Source organism: Danio aesculapii, chromosome 22, assembly GCF_903798145.1.
Source record: "Danio aesculapii chromosome 22, fDanAes4.1, whole genome shotgun sequence".
Lineage (NCBI taxonomy): Eukaryota > Metazoa > Chordata > Actinopteri > Cypriniformes > Danionidae > Danio > Danio aesculapii.
In genome coordinates, this window is record NC_079456.1 from 8,223,520 (window position 1) to 8,241,385 (window position 17,866).

Below are 17,866 nucleotides of genomic sequence, written 5' to 3' on the forward strand. Positions count from 1 at the left end.
AACAAATCATTAGAAGCTACTTATGAATTTTGTTATACTTTCTGTGAAATCTAACTTTCACAAACAGAGGTTTCTTAAAAAGATACCAACTCTTATAGACTTCTTGTGTGAAATAGAACATTTAATTGATTCACTTAGATCAATTGATAATATGAAATGTGCTTCCGAAAAAATATGATGAGGTCTATTATGCACCTGTTTTTTTTTATTGTATTACAGTTTTTTCTATTGTATTTTCTTTTTCTTTGTTTCACTCTTCTTTCCTGTTTATCCAGTGTGAATATTGCGTATAAGAATTGTTCACTTTACTTTATTCTTTATAGTGTTATACAGTTTCTTAGAATAATAATAATAATAAAAAAGAATGCAATAGATTTAAAAAAAGGTTTTGTCACAATACTTAACCATTTTTAGATTATTATTTTTTATTTTAATATATAACGTTTTATCATAATGGTATTTAATTAAATTTCTGTATTCAGTAATTAAGTATTGCTCTTTGTGATGTTTTCATGCATAAATATATAGCCTAAATGTAAATCTTTAGAATAAAGAAGAATATTTAATTTTCGTTAATAAAATCTTTGAAAAGTAAAAATTCGCTCTCAATATTTTACCATACCGAAGAAAATAAAATAATACTATATACAGATATTTTATTTGTTTATTTATTTGAGAATTTCTTTCGAGATTCTATATAAAAAATTTAGGATTTTATTTTATTGTTTTTGTTATATTTATATGCTATAATACAGAAATGTTGTTTATATTTTAATGTCGTCTTATTGTCTTATATAGTAATATCAACATTTAAGAAATTTAAAGAAAAGTTAGTTTAAGAATGAGATTTCTTTAAGAATGGTTATATTTATTAATAATAAAAATGTTGTTGTAATCAGAAATGATTACATTACAAATATATTACATAATTTTTTGTCATTTTTTATGAATCACTTGTTATTTTTAATTAATCAGCATCCACTTGATAAAGGACATTTGCTGACAGGACATTATTAATTTTTCTACAGATTTTATTTGTAAAAACATAAAGGCTGTAATCCAACACAATTTTCTGGAACTAGCACAATCCTCACAAAATACTCCCAAATAAAACAAACTATTTTATTTTTTACTCGTTGTCCAAACGGATGTGAACACATTCACACTACATCCAATAGAGGGAGCCAAACACTAATAAACAGTTAACAACTTCTGTTTATTTTTTTAAAACCAACTATTCTGATCTATAAACATATCAACCTTTATTAGGCTACAGTAAATTACGCCGATTTTACAATAAATTAGGCAAATTAATAATTATACCTCGTTTCAGAATTTTTATTTTTTATTTTTGTCTTTATAAGTAAGAGCAAAATTAAAAGGAGGCATTTATGAGAAAGGGTCAAAGGACATAATCTACAGCGGTGACATGAATCAAACATCACTTGCTGAATTATTTAAAAATGAACTTCAGAATCAGATCAGATCAAGGCAGAAAGTCAAGGCATCTTTCATTTTGACATCTGGGCTTACATCCTAACGCACAGATTTATGCGCACTCAGAGTGGTTCAAATAAGCACTCACTGCTTTGATTAAAAGGGCCAAGCAGCTTCCTGTCAAGTCCATAAGTCACACTTCATTGGTCACAAACACTCTAGCGCTATCATTAAGCTCTTTCCCATTAGCACACTCTAAAATCTTTCGCTTAATTCACTGTGCAAATATATCTGCACGAGGTGTGATGCATTCCTGGAAAAAAAAAAGTTTCCATTGAGACTATTGAAGAAATGACATTTCCAATTCTAATAAAACAACCACATATTTGCAATTTCTTTGTCTCAGTTTCACCTAGACACTTGTAAGGCTCCCAGAAACCAATAACACATTTGTCGAGTAGGTCATATAAAAAATAATATATTGCAGAAAATTCTGTACCTTTCGCTTGTTCAAAACTTGTTTGATTTTCTTTCTTCTGTTAAGCACAAAATATATAAAGACAGCTGGAAACCTGTAACCATTGACTTTCATAGTAGACTATTTGTTTAGTTTTTCTACTGTGGAAGTCAATGGTTACAGGTTTTCAGCTTTCTTCAAACTATCTTCTTTAGCGTTGAGTAAATATTCTAACTATATCCTTTTTAAATGGTAACATTTCTTCCACAGCAGTTTAAAAGGTTTCATTTGGCATTTTGAATATACTTTCTGGCTGATTTGAGTATAGGCCAACAAATTTCAAGAGAATATTCTGATATGCCTATTCTGAGTGAAGATATCAGAAACATGGAATATCTGAGAGTGTTGGTAGGTTACTGTATAGCAGGTGGCCTGCTTTCCACCCACATGTCTTATCAACAAACACAAATATGAACATCAATACCTTCACATATGGCCGTTTAACACCCTCTTTTCTTGTTGAGATTTACCACATTCAAGGTAAATATTTTCAGTTAAAGCTCAGTTTCAAGAAAGCACTGGGTCAAGCTATCAGCACTTAAGAAACGCTGTTATATAGTCACTTCTTTGAGACTTTTCATGTATTCAAACTTATGCTGTTCGCCATGTAACTGCATATCATGATATCATCCTGTAGCCCTATGTGATTCTAGCATTGTATTTATTCCAGATATAATTTTAGGTTGAAAACAACCATGAATCAATACACTTAAATGAGATTTATTCATTCTGCCAGGTAATTTTATTGTTCAGTTCCTACATTATGATTTATGATTTCACACTAAATATAAATAACACAAGCCCACCGATCTCATGGTTGCCACATACTGGACCAAGTGGATAAGATTAATTTATTTTCTTTATACTTTCAAACATCCCATAAAAATACTATAGTAATATAGCCTATAGAAAACACTAGCATTTTTGGACCATACTAGTAAAGTGTATTCTAGTCACTGAAAAAAAAATTCAAAGATTATTTCCTTGGATTTCCTTTTTTTTTTTTTTTTTTTTTTTTTTTAAGGTTAAGTGATTGTAAACAATTTATTTGGGCTGAATTTAAACAAACAAATTAAGTTGAACAGTACTAAATTTAATTAGTTTAAATTCAACCCATATAAATTGCTTGCAACAACTTTGTAGAAATATTTTTTTCAGTGTATTTACAAGATATTAGCAAAGTCTGTTAAAATTCTACTTGCTATGGTAACACAACAATCATATAGGCCTAATATCAAAGACTATACAATACAAATAACTGCATATCATGATATCATCCTGTAGCCCTATGTGATTCTAGCATTGTATATATTCCAGTTATAATTTTAGTTTGAAAACAACCATGGATCAACACACTTAAATGAGATTTATTCATTCTGCCAGGTAATTTTATTATTCAGTTCCTACATTATGATTTATGATTTCATACTAATATATAAATATACTAAAATATAAATAACACAAGCCCACAGATCTCATGGTTGCCACATACTGCACCAAGTGGTTAAGATTAATTTATTTGCTATATACTTTCATACACCCCATAAATTACTATAGTAATATAGCCTATAGAAAATACTAGCATTTTTGGACCATACTAGTAAAGTGTATTCTAGTCACTGAAAAAAAAAATAATTCAAAGATGATTCCTTGGATTTCCTTTTTTTTAAATTAAGTGGTTGTAAACAATTTATTTGGGCTGAATTTAAACAAACAAATTAAGTTGAACATTACTAAATTTAACCCATATAAATGGTTTGCAACAACTTTGGAGACATATGATTTTCAGTGTATTTACAAGATATTAGCAAAGTCTCTTAAAATTCTACTTGCTATGGTAACACAACAATCATATAGGCCTAATATCAAAGACTATACAATACAAATAAATGCAAATCATGATATCATCCTGTAGGCCTATGTGATACTAGCATTGTATATATTCCAGATATAATTTTAGGTTGAAAACAACCATGAATCAGTACACTTAAATGAGATTTATTCATTCTGCCAGGTAATTTTATTGTTCAGTTCTAAATATAAATAACACAAGCCCACAGATCTCATGGTTGCCACAAACTGGACCAAGTGGATAAGATTAATTTATTTGCTTTACTTTCAAACATCCCATTAAAATACTATAGTAATATAGCCTATAGAAAACACTAGCATTTTTGGACCATACTAGTAAAGTTTATTCTAGTCACTGAAAAAAAATTATTCAAAGATGATTACTTGGATTTCCTATTTTTTTAAGTTAAGTGGTTGTAAACAATTTATTTGGGCTGAATTTAAACAAACAAATTAAGTTGAACATTACTAAATTTAATTAGTTTAAATTCAACCCATATAAATGGTTTGCAACAACTTTGGAGAAATATTATTTTCAGTGTATTTACAAGATATTAGCAAAGTCTCTTAAAATTCTACGTGCTATGGTAACACAACAATCATATAGGCGTAATATCAAACACTATACAATACAAATAACTGCAAATCATGATATCATACTGGAGGCCTATGTGATTCTAGCATTGTATATATTCCAGATATAATTTTAGGTTGAAAACAACCATGAATCAATACACTTAGATTTATTCATTTTGCCAGGTAATTTTATTATTCCGTTCCAACATTATGATTTATGATTTCACACTAAATATAAATAACACAAGCCCACAGACCTCATGGTTGCTACATACTGGACCAACTGGATAGATTAATTTAATCAATTGATATTTGGCCTACGATTGTTGTGTAACCACAGCAACTAGAATTTTCACAACAGGTTAATTCAAGTACTTTACTACGGTTAAAAATACTCTAAATTACTATAAATTAATTAAAACAATAGCATATAGTATTTTTTATGTAGGGTTCTAACCCACGTATGATATCAATGTAATTATACTCGCGGCAATTAGTAGTCTTTCCTTTTCCGGTTGGAGCTCTCCATGAGGTAAGCTTTAGCTCCGTCAAAATGTTGGCTGTTTTTTATTTAAACTCAATATTACATCGATAACGCGACAAAATTGAAACGAAAACATTCATTGTGACAAATAAGATATGAGAATAGCCTGTACAAAGAGTTTGTTCCGTGTTTGTTTGACTAAATATCTGTTCAAACAGTTATCCTGTCACTGGTTTCTGCAATGCGAGCACGCGTATGAAAAACATATTCAAAGCTATGTTTTTTTCAGTCAAGGCGGTTACCATGTCTTTCTCTTGTCTTGGTAATTTTTTTACAGCATAGTTTATTATAGTAAAAGTAGCAACTGGTGGTGTTGTACAATTAGGCTACACAACTACATATCACAGTCAAACTATATTAACGTTAGTGTTGCAAAACCATGCTTAATTTTACTGATTAAACAATAATTAAGGGCTCGTCTCGCTATGTTTTTCCACACATATTGAATACAGTATAGTTATACAATAAAATAATGTAGCTATTACATAAAAATTCTTCAGTCTATGTATTAGTATGCTGTCAACCATTAGAAAATTAGCCATGATTTATTATATTAAAAGTGTAGTAACTGTATGGTTATTGTTCATTTACACGATCACATTTTTACTACACATATTAAGGTTTTCTACGATTGTTAAACTTGCAAAATCACGGTTAATTTGACTTGTTAAACAATTTCTAATTAAGAGCTTGCCTGGCAATGTGTTTTTCTACACATATTAAAACCAGGAAAATAATGCCTTACATAAAAGAGATTAAAATAGATTGTGTTCTTGCAGGAGAAGAACACATTGGCCAACCCTTCAGGTCTGATTCATTTACGCATGACTAACTTACCTCCCTTCACTGCAACCTGAACACTCACATATCTGCCAGCGATGTTGCAGGTAAGACACACTCACACAAGAACCTGTCTACTGTGGCTTGTCCCATATTCTTATCCCACTAGCTAAATCAAATGTGAAGCAAGAGAATTTTTAGTTTAACCATCTTGTAGTGGAACAAATTACAGCACCTTTCTGCACAAAATGATTATCGATAAATCTGACGTACATTCTGTGGCAGGTACTAGGGCTTTGGAAATACAACGAATGCATGCAAAATTGGCATGAAGGCAAATGAAGGTCTCTCCAGTCAACCCGGTTATAAAGCGGGAGGGAGTCTCTAGAGTTATTATTAATCCTCTCAAAGAGCGCGATGACACTCTTATCAGTGACAAACGGCTGCAGCTTCTAATTGTGCCACGAGATCTGACAGGATAAATTGGCACAAGGGCAGAAACTCCTGACAGTTGCATTATGGGAAATGAATAGGAACTCATTTTCGCTGAGCGACTACCAGCGTGATGAACTCAAAAGGCTCATAGGGTACTTCCATTTTCACAGTTTGAGATGATCTGAAAAATTAAGTGACACGCGGTTAATGTGATAATATTTCACAGGAATGTATCACTTATCAGGTGACAAGCATGATATCGTCAGTCTAATCAATTATTGAGATTTATACTAAAGGGAATGTTGATCGCTTGATTGTGCTTGTCTCATGAATATTCTAACGTGTGGGATTATTCTTTGGTAAATGCTGAGCTAAAGTAGTTCCAGGCTGATTTTGATCACATTTTAGTTCCATATCCTTACGCTGAACAATTTAAGTGACTTCAAGTTATTTTACAAAACAGTCTTCCATTATTGACTCAAGCTTTTGTAAGAGATAGTGCTTTTTAAAACGTAGGTGCTCTATGAGCAGAGGCGATAATACCAGGTTTTGTTGAGATGAACAGACACACAATATTTTGACACTTAATTTCTGTTATATTAATAATTAGTGATCAATTTATATAGATATTAGCAATATCATACCAAATATTTATGTTTATGCGAGCAATAACCGATATCCAAAACCATAAGTAAGCAAATTCGTGAAAGATTACTAATTTCAGCTACTTGTGCGTGCCGTTATTGTCTCTTCTCTCTTCAGAAACCTACTGCAATGGCGATTCTCTCTGCAATTCTCAAAATGTTCACAAGATGGCACCCTTTGATTGTGGTAAAAAGTTTAAATATCAGGTTAAAGTATCGCTAAATCGATAGATCGGTAGATCTCTATTAATAACTCTTATTAACTGCATTAGCTTGCTACGAATGTTACTAGCTGTAAAATGATGTTTTGGATTTAGGAATGGAGGCTTTGGATGAGAGACATAAGAAATGTATATACATCTTACAAGAGCAGTTTGAGAACAAAAATTCAACATTTCTTAAAATACGTGAAAATATATTGTGTGAACGTTGTTTTAGGGTGTGGTAATGTCGTTCAGATGGACGGGGTAAATAATTTTACTTTATAACGTAAAAGTTTTACACGCGATCTGACCCAGGCTCATTGCGGATCCATACCCAGGTCTACATTTCTGAGGACAGCGAAATACATAACCGGAGCTACGTCTTCTTACAGTTTTTTGTTTTTGCAAATCTGCCAAAATCTGCTGTGTATGCTTTTTGATGATCTCAAATTTATCTTGTGTGTCCTCTTCTCGCTTTAATCTACCAGAGGGCGCAATATACACTTCAGCCGACTAGGCCAGCTTGCTATTGACTGACTGACTGACTGACTGATTGACTGACTGAACGACCCACCCACCCCTTTCCCTAAACCCATCCAATAGTGTTTTCGAAAGAAAACTAGTAAAAGAAAGGCCGTCACATGATTTCACCACATTTTCAGCCTGTAGTTTATATATTTATTTTTGTTTTGGTTTGTTTTACCTGGTTACTGGAATTGTTCATTGCTGGACTTGAACACTGTGGTCAACTCTGTTCTGCGTCTCAAGTCTGCCAACGTACACGGTAAGCCATTGGGCAAACTGGTAACACAATGAGCCTGTGTTGCTTATATTTTACTTCCAGGAGACCCAGAAGTTCTGTAATTGATTCGGGACATGCATTAGCAGTTCCCTTAATAATACACCTAAAACAAGGATTGCTGTAAAAATTCCTCATAATTGTCTCTTAATTGACGAAATATCTCATCAATGGCTGGGAAAGAGTTAAGCAAGCATGGATAATGCACATTTTGAAACAACACACATCTCAAATAACTGAATTCAGCTTTTCATTTTGATGAATACACATTTTACATACTTTTAGGTTGGTTAGTCTGCATATTAGATACAGCCATATGGCGCTTTCACACCTGCCTCATCTAGTTTGGCTGAATCACACTAAAGTTTGCACCTTTGTAATTTACCCCCGTAGCAGATTGCAGATAAACCTGAAGTTGTGAGAATTTGGGGAGCCTCGGAGAAATATAGATTGTGTTCAAAAGCTTTAAAAGGCTGCCTACGGAGGCAGCATCCCAAGGTAGGAATGCATCAAGGCACGTCCGAATCCAATATCTGCTTCACTTCCGCTGCCTTCGATATCCCACAACCCTGTTCATTCCATTTTTGACAGTGGAGCTAAAAAGTAAACATGGCATCTCAGAGTGCCACTCGAGTATTATTTTGTATGTAAATTAATATTTTTGACCAACACTTTTCACTTTTGATGACATTTCCAGTGAGAAATTAGTATTGTAATACACAAACCCGAAGTTTTATGAGGTGCCTTGTCCAGTGTCACTGCCTGATAGGGCAGCAAGGCAACAAGTCAGCAGCATTCTAAGCTTTCAGACACAGCCGTACGCCCCATTCACAGTACAAGTGACAAATCGATAAGTAACCATTTATTTCAACGTAAAGTGAGTGACGTCCGGTGACCTCCAGCTATTCGAGCGACATCGAATGTTGGTGACCGGATATGGGTGTGTCAAGTAACGCGACAAAGTTGAGAATCCTCCTCTCTCAGCTCCTGCAAACAAGCTGGCAAAAAATCTGAGAATCCTTCAACTTTATGCAAATGAAGAATGACTTTCATGAGCGACAGCCAATATGAGCATTAGTAGAGCTCACGTGATGCTCTCTGAGCTTCTGGAGCAGCAGATTGCATCTCTGTACTGTAGACCTACTCAGAACAGAAGATAAACAAACGCAATGACAGAGAACACACTTTTTCTTGTTCATCTTTGTAATTAAGCATTTTATGTACTGGTTCCATTTATAGTTACAGTTTTCCCAGACCAATGTTTATCTTCACAGGGCTCAAAATTAACCTTTTTGCTTGGTAGCACTTGGTAGCAACTTTGAAAATTTAGGCGCACCCACCAATTATGAACACCGTTACTACAGGTTTTATATAAACATTTATTGCATTTGAAATCAACACTAATCAAAACTAACAAGCAAAAAAATATATATGCATGTGTGAGGAAAATATGTCTCAATGAAATCCCGTAATTACAAGAAAATAAATTTTTATAACATAATTGAGTGACCAAAAGATACACGGACCGCTCACCGGCCCTGCACGCACTGTTTGACATGAATGAATCTGTTAGCGATATGTTAACTGAGCTGTGTTCTCACGGGTGTTATTGCACAGATGCTTTTGACATATACATTATTATATATATATATATTATTTGCATACCTCATTTTAATAGCAAAACTGGTCTTTTCATGAGCTGCAAAATTAGTTTAATCTTAGTCAGTGCAAGCCCTTTTGCGATGGTGTACGTGTTAAATTTAAACGTTTACATCTAGTTGCCACTTGCACGGCTGACAGCATCTGGCGATTAAAGGAAGGATTAAACAGAACCTCTCGTGCTTGAAATGTGTAGATGTGGCAAACAGTTACCTGAAAATTCCGTCCCACAGACTTTACAGTGAATGCTTTAGTTATTTTCATAGAGGACTTGAAGCCAATGAAAGTCTTTTATCCACTCTTCGAAAAGTGTAGATGGTGGATTAACATGGCTACATTATTTGTAGCTTTAGGTGGTTTCTGAAACAAAATCTGTCAGTGTTGTTTTCATTCTCATCTTCAGCGCTTTACATTTTCGCGGTTGTAGCTCCTGTCATCTGAAGGCAGAAGGCATTGACTGAGTGATTGACAGCTGATTTTAACCAATCCATTTGCGTTCAGTTCTAGAGCAGTGGGCCAATAAGAAGAGCGTGAAGGCGGGGCAGGCATTGCGGGTTATGTTTACTGCAGCAAGTTGACATGACAACAGTTTTAAACTGTACCTGAGCGCTGCGTTTAAAGTGCAAAGATGCATTCTGCGTAAATGTGTCCTAAATCTGTGCATGTGGTGAACATTTTGTAGTGAAAACCGGTCGCACGCAAGAATTTTATGCACTAGCACAAATGCTCCCAAATATATTTTGAGGTCGCATAGATAATTTCGGGCGCAAATGCGACCAAAACGGTCACAATTTCGAGCCCTGTCTCCAGCTGCACGTAAACTCATTCGCTCTCGGTGAACATCATCATAAACGTTACTTAAGCAACTTTAAGGTGGGAACGCTAGCTACTTTAATCGCCACCCAGGGAGTTGCCATGGAATTTTAATTCACATTAATTCTGACCAATCAAAATTCAGTTTAGGAAATTTGTTCAGCGACACATCAAGCCAATTATTGAAGTGGATGTTGTCGCATGATTGCATTTTTGGTTTAGCTGGTTCGGATCAAAGCAATCAGTGTGATGTGAAAAGAAACCAAAATGGCTGAAAATGCTACAATGTACAATTTTTTTGCCCTCTGAACAAACTTAGAATGAAATAAACCATAAACACATCGTGCATTCACAAATGAAGACTAAATGCATCCATTAAAAATGGTGTGTATTTAATGCATTTGGAGGACGAGGAATGTCTCAAAGGCTCTAGTGTTGCCCTTCGAGCTCCTCATCAGGATGCAATGACGGTTGGGTCGTGCTGTCGCAAGAGCTTGGCAGTTTTCCCTCCATCTGCCAGAGCCGCTCCACATCAGCACTGAGACATGAGCAGGATATGACATTCATCAATCATTTGTAATGTTCTTCTCTTCATTTAAACAAACAGAGCATATGTTGGCCCATCATAAGCCTGCAGTGACTTTGGCCAATGCCGTCCAGTTAAACGGAGCTGCTATTTATATTTAATCGCAGTCCTGATGCCAACGTGCTACTTTAATATATATCTTTCTGAGAAGAGTGGAGTCAGGTGTCTTGATGTATGCTCTTGATGGATGTCTCAAGCTTGGATTTTCTTTATTCTGCTTTGGTTTGATCTCATGCGCTCCCATCCTGTATGCAGAAACCATCTGACGAAACCTTCATCTTTCGGTTTCTGCTTTCCATAATGTAGGTTGAAAATTAATTCTACCTGCTGTTTGAATTCATGAATAGCTCAGAGGAAAGTGAACAGTAAGCCTAGGAAGCACTTGTAATTCAGAAAACATTTTACTGCATGTTTTTTAGAGAATATTGCAGCTGAGTAATTTATATGATGTCCTGGTCTCTTCACAGCTTTTGAAGGTCTGATTTTGTCTACTAATTCAAACAAAACACACACACAAACCCCCCCAATGAAAGTGCTGGTTTGCCTTTGAATCTACAGCATTTAAAATGCTTAAAGTGAACCAATTATGCAAAAATCACTTTAACAAGGGGTTTAAACACAGTTGTAGGCAACCCAGGCACATTCTGCGAACGTAGTCCCGGGGACGTTTCTGGAGACCGCGAAAAACGTCCCGGAAGGTACGTATTTTTGCAGTTTTTGTTTTTGCGAATCCGCGAGAGGCCGCTGTGCTCGCTTTTTCCCGCTCCGTTCTCGCGTAAACCCGCTGGCGGCCGCTGTCGAACGACCTTCCGCCTGTCTGCCTGGATGACAGAATGATTGACCGTGCGACCGCCCAATCGGCTGACCCACCCTCCTCCGTCCCTAAACCCAACCAACGACGATTCACAAAAGCCGTCCAGAAAAAGAAAAGCCCTCGTCTAATTTTTACCACGTTTTCGGATTTTGACCACATTCTCACCCTGGGATGAACTTGTTCGCTTTATTTTTTGGATTTTGTTTTTGTTTTCTTAACTGATTTCTGGAACCGCTCTTCCCCGGACTCGAACCCGGTCACCGTCGTCGTCTTCGTCGTGGTTAGCCCCTCTCTGCGCCTCAAGTCCGCCAAAGTACACGAAGAGCTAACCGGACAAACTGGTTGCAGCGGGAAAGCCCTCCACACGAAGGCGAGCGGCCGGCCGGCAAGCGCCGAAAGGAACGGCGTCACACCGCCCCGCAGCGTTCACTTAAAAAAAATTAAATGCAGCCGTACGTACCTCCGGCTACGTATTTCGCAGTCTCCAGAAACGTCCACTGGACTACGTTTTCAGAATGAGCCTGGGTTCGTTGTGGGGCAACAGTGTGTGAATTCAGACAGCCTTTAATGTTAAAAAATTATAAATTACATTTTTTTAGGATCACGCCTCATACAAACAGTCTGCAAAACAACACATTCTTCCTTTGTAAATGTCATTAGAGGAGGAATGTTCGCCCATTATTAATAATAATTAACATTTAAACCCCTACTCTTTTTCGAAGGACATCCTGGGATTTTTAACGACCATAGAGAGTCAGGACCTCAGTTTAACCTCTCATCCAAAAGACGGGGGCGCTCACTGAGCAGTATAGAGTCCCCATCAAAATACTGGGGAGTTAAGACCCATACAGATTGCAGGTTGAGCGCCCCCTGCTGGTCTTACTAACACCACTTCCTGGTAGCAACCTAGCTTTCCCATGTGGTCTCTTCTACAGGTACTGACCAGGCACAGCCCTGCTTGGCTTTTAAAAAGAGCACTCAGAGCACAATCTCATTTGAATTGAGATTGGCAGTCACCAAAACAACACAATTTGGACCAAAGCCTAAAAGAAGCAGTTTCAGAGAGTTATAAAACATCATTTGTGTGGTATTTTGAGCTGAAACTTTACATACACACTCTAGGGACATCAGGGGCCAGTTGCAGCAGCAGTGCGTAAGTTAAAATGTAGCCTAGTTGTGACTTAAGGGGACACTAAGTTACAATTTACGCACTACTAAATATTTTTTGTGTTGCATCAATTTACGCACTACTAAATATTTTTTTTGTGTTGCATCACTGAACTTAGTTTAAACGTAACACTACGTTCCAACTAAATATTTACGGCAGCATCCCCCCATGTATAACGGTAGAAAAGAGATGACAGCGAGATTAGTTTACATAGTTGAGCTCTCAGTGATAATGAAGATTGATCTATCTCTACTCACAGCCTTATTTTCATCCCAAATCTGGCATTTTTTGGTTTGTGAAAGAGTTTAATTTTCTCTCATGGAGTGTCTTAATTATATCCATCAATTAAAACGAGAATTTCTTCTTGACTGGGTTATTCTCTCTGCTCTTTTCTCTTTCATGTGTATTTCCTGTGTATTTTCCATGCATTTACGGCCTGTGATGCAGGTATGTGCGTCGTCTATTATTAGTGACTGACCTCTAATGTAATGTACTATAAAAACGTAATTTTTCAATACATTTTCATAGGACAGTTATACAGCATATAGACGCATTAGTTGCAGAATTTTAAAGCAGTTTAGCAAATTACATGCAATTTAATTGCATCAACTACGCATGACTTTACGGAGAGCTTTCGACCTACTAACTACAGTTTGCCTTAATAACGTGGTGCAACCGAAGTAAGAACAAATTTAGTTACAAACTAGCTAGTAGTTACGGACTTTACGTTCCAGTTTAAGAAAGAACTTACGAACAGCTGGTGCAACCCTACCCAGAAACTTATTTTGCATCTTGTAAAAAAGGGCATGATGGGTCCCCTTTAAAGTTTCAGTTATGCAAATGTAAAAAATGATCGATTCTAATCTTGAAACATGAATAATCTCCCAACATCAGAGCTGAATAAAATGCAAGGCGTTGGTAAAATTCTGAATGATATTTATTATACCTTCATAGATAAATAGAACAGCCTATTATCTGCCGACTGCACTATCAGGCAATATGTATGTTTGTAGTAAAAAACAAAACAAAATGTTTAACATAGTACTAATGGATCTGCTGATTATCATGATAACACTGATAAGAATATTTCATCATTCTTAAACATCACCTTTACATATCGGTGGTCTTGTTTGTGCTTTGATATGAAGTTCGCGACATTAACAAATACGTCTCAGCAAGTACAGAGTTCAAATAAACAATAAGTTGTTCAATGCACAGTTCAATTCCCATAAACTGAATCCAAACAAAGACGAGATTAACAGTCTCACGTGAACAGACACACGTACATACATGCACACAGACGCACACACAACTATAATAGTTAGCGTTCGTGACTGTCGTTTCGTACGAGCTATCGGTCTGGTCCACCCAGAGATACAAACTATTTGGTTTGTTACATTCCTGATTTTTAGAAACGCTTTCGGAAACAGACCAGCGAACAATGAACGATTCATCACACACATTCACGTTCAGTCACACCTTGATGCGCACATAAACAATCATGTATTCATACAGTAGCCCTAAAAGTATTTGGACACGTGATATGTATGTACAAATGTTTCAAAATCATCAAATAGATTTTTTAATAAAACAAAATTTAAAAAAATTTGATTGTTTAAAAATTAAACGAATGTGGCCAACAAAAATCTCAAAAGCATGACCAATTTCTGAGGCTCTGTCTACACAAACACAGGTATTTTCAAAACAGATTTTTCTATGCAGTTTAGCCGCTTGTCCACATGTAAACGAGTGAATATTTTTGGTAACATCGGTTACGACATGTGTAGTTTTTAACCTTCTTGTGTGCCATTTTGTCCTATGTTCGACATCAGATTATGGGCCGCTGCTCCTTTTTCAGGCCTCTGATTGGCCAACATGGCTTTATGCTTAAAGTTATATCGCCACCTGTTGGTTTGGCATGTGCATTGCATCATAGAATGTTTAGGCGTTTTCATGTGGACAAAGATTTATTTTTAAACAAAGGAGGGGGACAACTGTATATAAAAATACTTGTGTATTTGTGTCGACGGTGTCAGACAGTTAGTAAGTAAAGAGAAAACAGTCGCATAATTGAACATTTCACACATTTTAATAGTAATTTAAGTGTCCATAATAATTTATTTTAAGGCCACTGTATATATATTTGTGAACCTCTCATTCACATCTTGTTTGTTAAATTGACTAATTATACAACAGTCTAATGCTGTGTTTACACCAGACGCGGAAGCAGCGTCAAGCGTGAGCGAGTTACATGTTAAGTCAAAGCAAAGACGTGAAAAGACATCCTGCGGCGCGATATGCGCGAATGAGGCGGTGTGAATAAAGCGGCGCGAGTTGAGTGTTTTGCTCTCGACTTGGAAAATCTGAGCATCAGCAGACATTCGTGTCAAGGTAACCAATCAGGAGCTTGCTCTTGTAGGGGACTGATAATGACGTATCGCCTGTTGTTTCCCAGGTGAAATCCTTCTGCCGAGAATGGACAACAGTTCATCAAACTGGGCTTGGCTCAGTCAGAAGCACTGCTGAAAGCCTCTATCCTGGTGTAGTATCTGAAGGAGTTTATGAGCTCACAGAGCTGGGTGCACCTCAGAATGGATCTAGTGGACTCAGACACGGCTCCAAACGAATCGAGGCTGTTTTTTAGCCTTCCTAAAGCACATAAACACAGCTATTCTCTCAATAAAGTCCATGTTAGCCATTTAGCAATGAAGCTAGGGTCACCAGGCAGATAGAAGTGAATTTAACACATGAAGCAAGTAAACTCAAAATGGTCAAGCTTTTATTTATGTGCAAATAGCGCAATTTATCCACGCGTACCGCGTCTGATGTAAACACAGCATAATCCTAAACTTAAAATAATAATAATTATAATAGTTTTTGGCATTTTTAGATATGAATTCAAACGTGGTTTATTTCTTTCTGAACTCTCATATCCTTGTAGAGATGCTCTTCAGTTTTCAACTTGCTGTTGCTTTTTTATCTCAGCTAAAACATCAAATCTCTCTTTCACACTCACACACACACACACAATCACACGTATAAACACAAACAAAGAATACACCATCTTCCAACACCTGTATATAATTGAGGCAAACTTGGCGGTAATAATAATAATGAAGTCTAAATAAAACTAAAAAAAACATGCACAGGACGACCAGCATGCATTTACAAGATGAGACTTGTTAACACAATGTCATATGGGACCTGAACCCTCCAGCATCCCAAAACCCCAACGGCGGGAGTTACATTCTCACCAATTACACTGAGTTGATCCAGCAGATGGGGCTAATGAGGCTACATACAGTGAGTAAGCGCTATAATTATCTACTGACCTACGTAAGCCACTGGTCTTTAAGACAGTTTCGAGCCGTCGCTATGTACAGAAAAAAAGGCATCGGTGTTCAGCTGCGAGAAGCTATTCGATGTCCCAGTCCCATTATTTATAATTTGGCATGGGGGAATCCTCGTTCCCACATTTACGAAGCTTCAAGGAGTTTCATTTTTGAGGCAGTATTTCCTTTATAAGTTCAGAAAACGTTGAAAGTTTTTGCACACTTCCATTGGGTGAATGTGAACGTGTACTTGGTTGGTAGCGTTCCTCTGACATCTGGGTTTAATTGCAGATCCGGGAGGTTGTTCGGTAATGTCCGGTTGGGAATGGGGTCGGCTTTGGTTGTTCTCTGGATGTTCGTGCTTGCGTTACGCTCAGCAGGTGAAGTCCTCAAAGTTGCCCTGGCCCGGATGGTGAGGTAGCATGTTGGCTGGGTAGGTCGACGGTGTGCGAAGGTTGTCACAGGGTGCCTGAGGAGAAAAAATATTAGAGTACAAATGAAATTCAAACTAACATATGATTTTGTTAGCTCACATTGCTAGTTTTGTGATGAACAATAAAAAAACGAATGTTTGCCCTTGTAATCTTTAATTGAAATCTAAAAATGAATTTCATGTTTGTTTTCAGTTGAATTCTCACATTTGACATATGTCTTAGGTATTGGGCGTGGCTAACATTCTTAACCACGCCCCTCAAACTGCCAGTTTTGACAACAAACAGAAATAGAGAGGAGGAGGAGTCTGTTAGGTTGTCATAACCCTTTCAAAACCCATTTTCCCATCTTTCTGAATGAAATGATTTCTTTACTAAATTAATTTAGTTTGCAGTAGATAAACAAGCCACGCCTACTGTTTTCTCATGTAATATTCCATTTCTCTAGGAACTGCGTCACAATACCCCCCCCAAAAAAATGTTGTAGCTTCTAGTTCATGCGGACTTTATGTCAAGTCAAGTTTTATAGCTTTATAGAGTGGAGGAACTATGGCGTCAATTTGTATGCAAAAACCCAGAAGCGAGTTAGCATTTTAGCAGTTCCGGTTCCCTCGTCCCAAAGTCAATGGGTTTTTTCAATTGGGTTTCAGTAAAATCGCTTAAATAAGGTTCGTGGATAACACAAACTCAAGCTACTTTCACGTTTTACTCTACGACATGAAACACATCAGTTATATCACACTCTAGATTTTTTTTAAATCGGTTACGCTTTTTTAAAAAGCGATTGTTATCAAGTTGCTAAATGGGACTACAGGCTGGTGTCGGAGACATTATACGTCACCGAGCTAAGCAAACGTGTGAATATTTGTGTAAAAAAAACATACATACTAACTGTCGTTTTAAGATGATCAAAGGATTTTTTGTCGTTTTTTTCTTCATCTGAACACATTTAACTCGGTCATAACTGCAGTATTTACACTCCTTTTTAAGATGTATAGCATATGTGACTGTATAGGCTGCTTTTCGCTGTACTTCGTGACATAAAAAGAATATTGAATGTTGTTCTGTGTCCATGATGGAACTTGCAGGCATATAGATTTGTCCCTCACGCCTCATTTCAGTTGTCTGTTACTAAGGTAAGCGGGCTGTATGCACGCGAGCGATACACTTATTTAAATTTGCAAATAAGCAAAACAAAATGTATTTCCCTCGTAAAAAACTATCCAAAAGGCACGTAGGTCTATGTGTTTTGCGTATTTATTTGTTTATAATATATA

At 36.3% G+C, this 17,866-nt stretch overlaps 1 protein-coding gene across 2 annotated transcripts in view; it reads right to left on the minus strand.

Annotated features, from left to right (window-relative positions):
• Positions 1-13,745: 13,745 nt before the first annotated feature.
• Positions 13,746-17,866, minus strand: part of asic1b (acid-sensing (proton-gated) ion channel 1b) — a 387,101-nt gene continuing 382,980 nt past the window's right edge. For both annotated transcript variants that reach the window (XM_056447323.1, XM_056447322.1), the window contains one exon: positions 13,746-16,627. In XM_056447323.1, the coding sequence (XP_056303298.1) occupies positions 16,532-16,627 (96 nt within the window). In that variant the 3' untranslated portion in view covers positions 13,746-16,531. The remainder of the gene's footprint in view (positions 16,628-17,866) is intronic.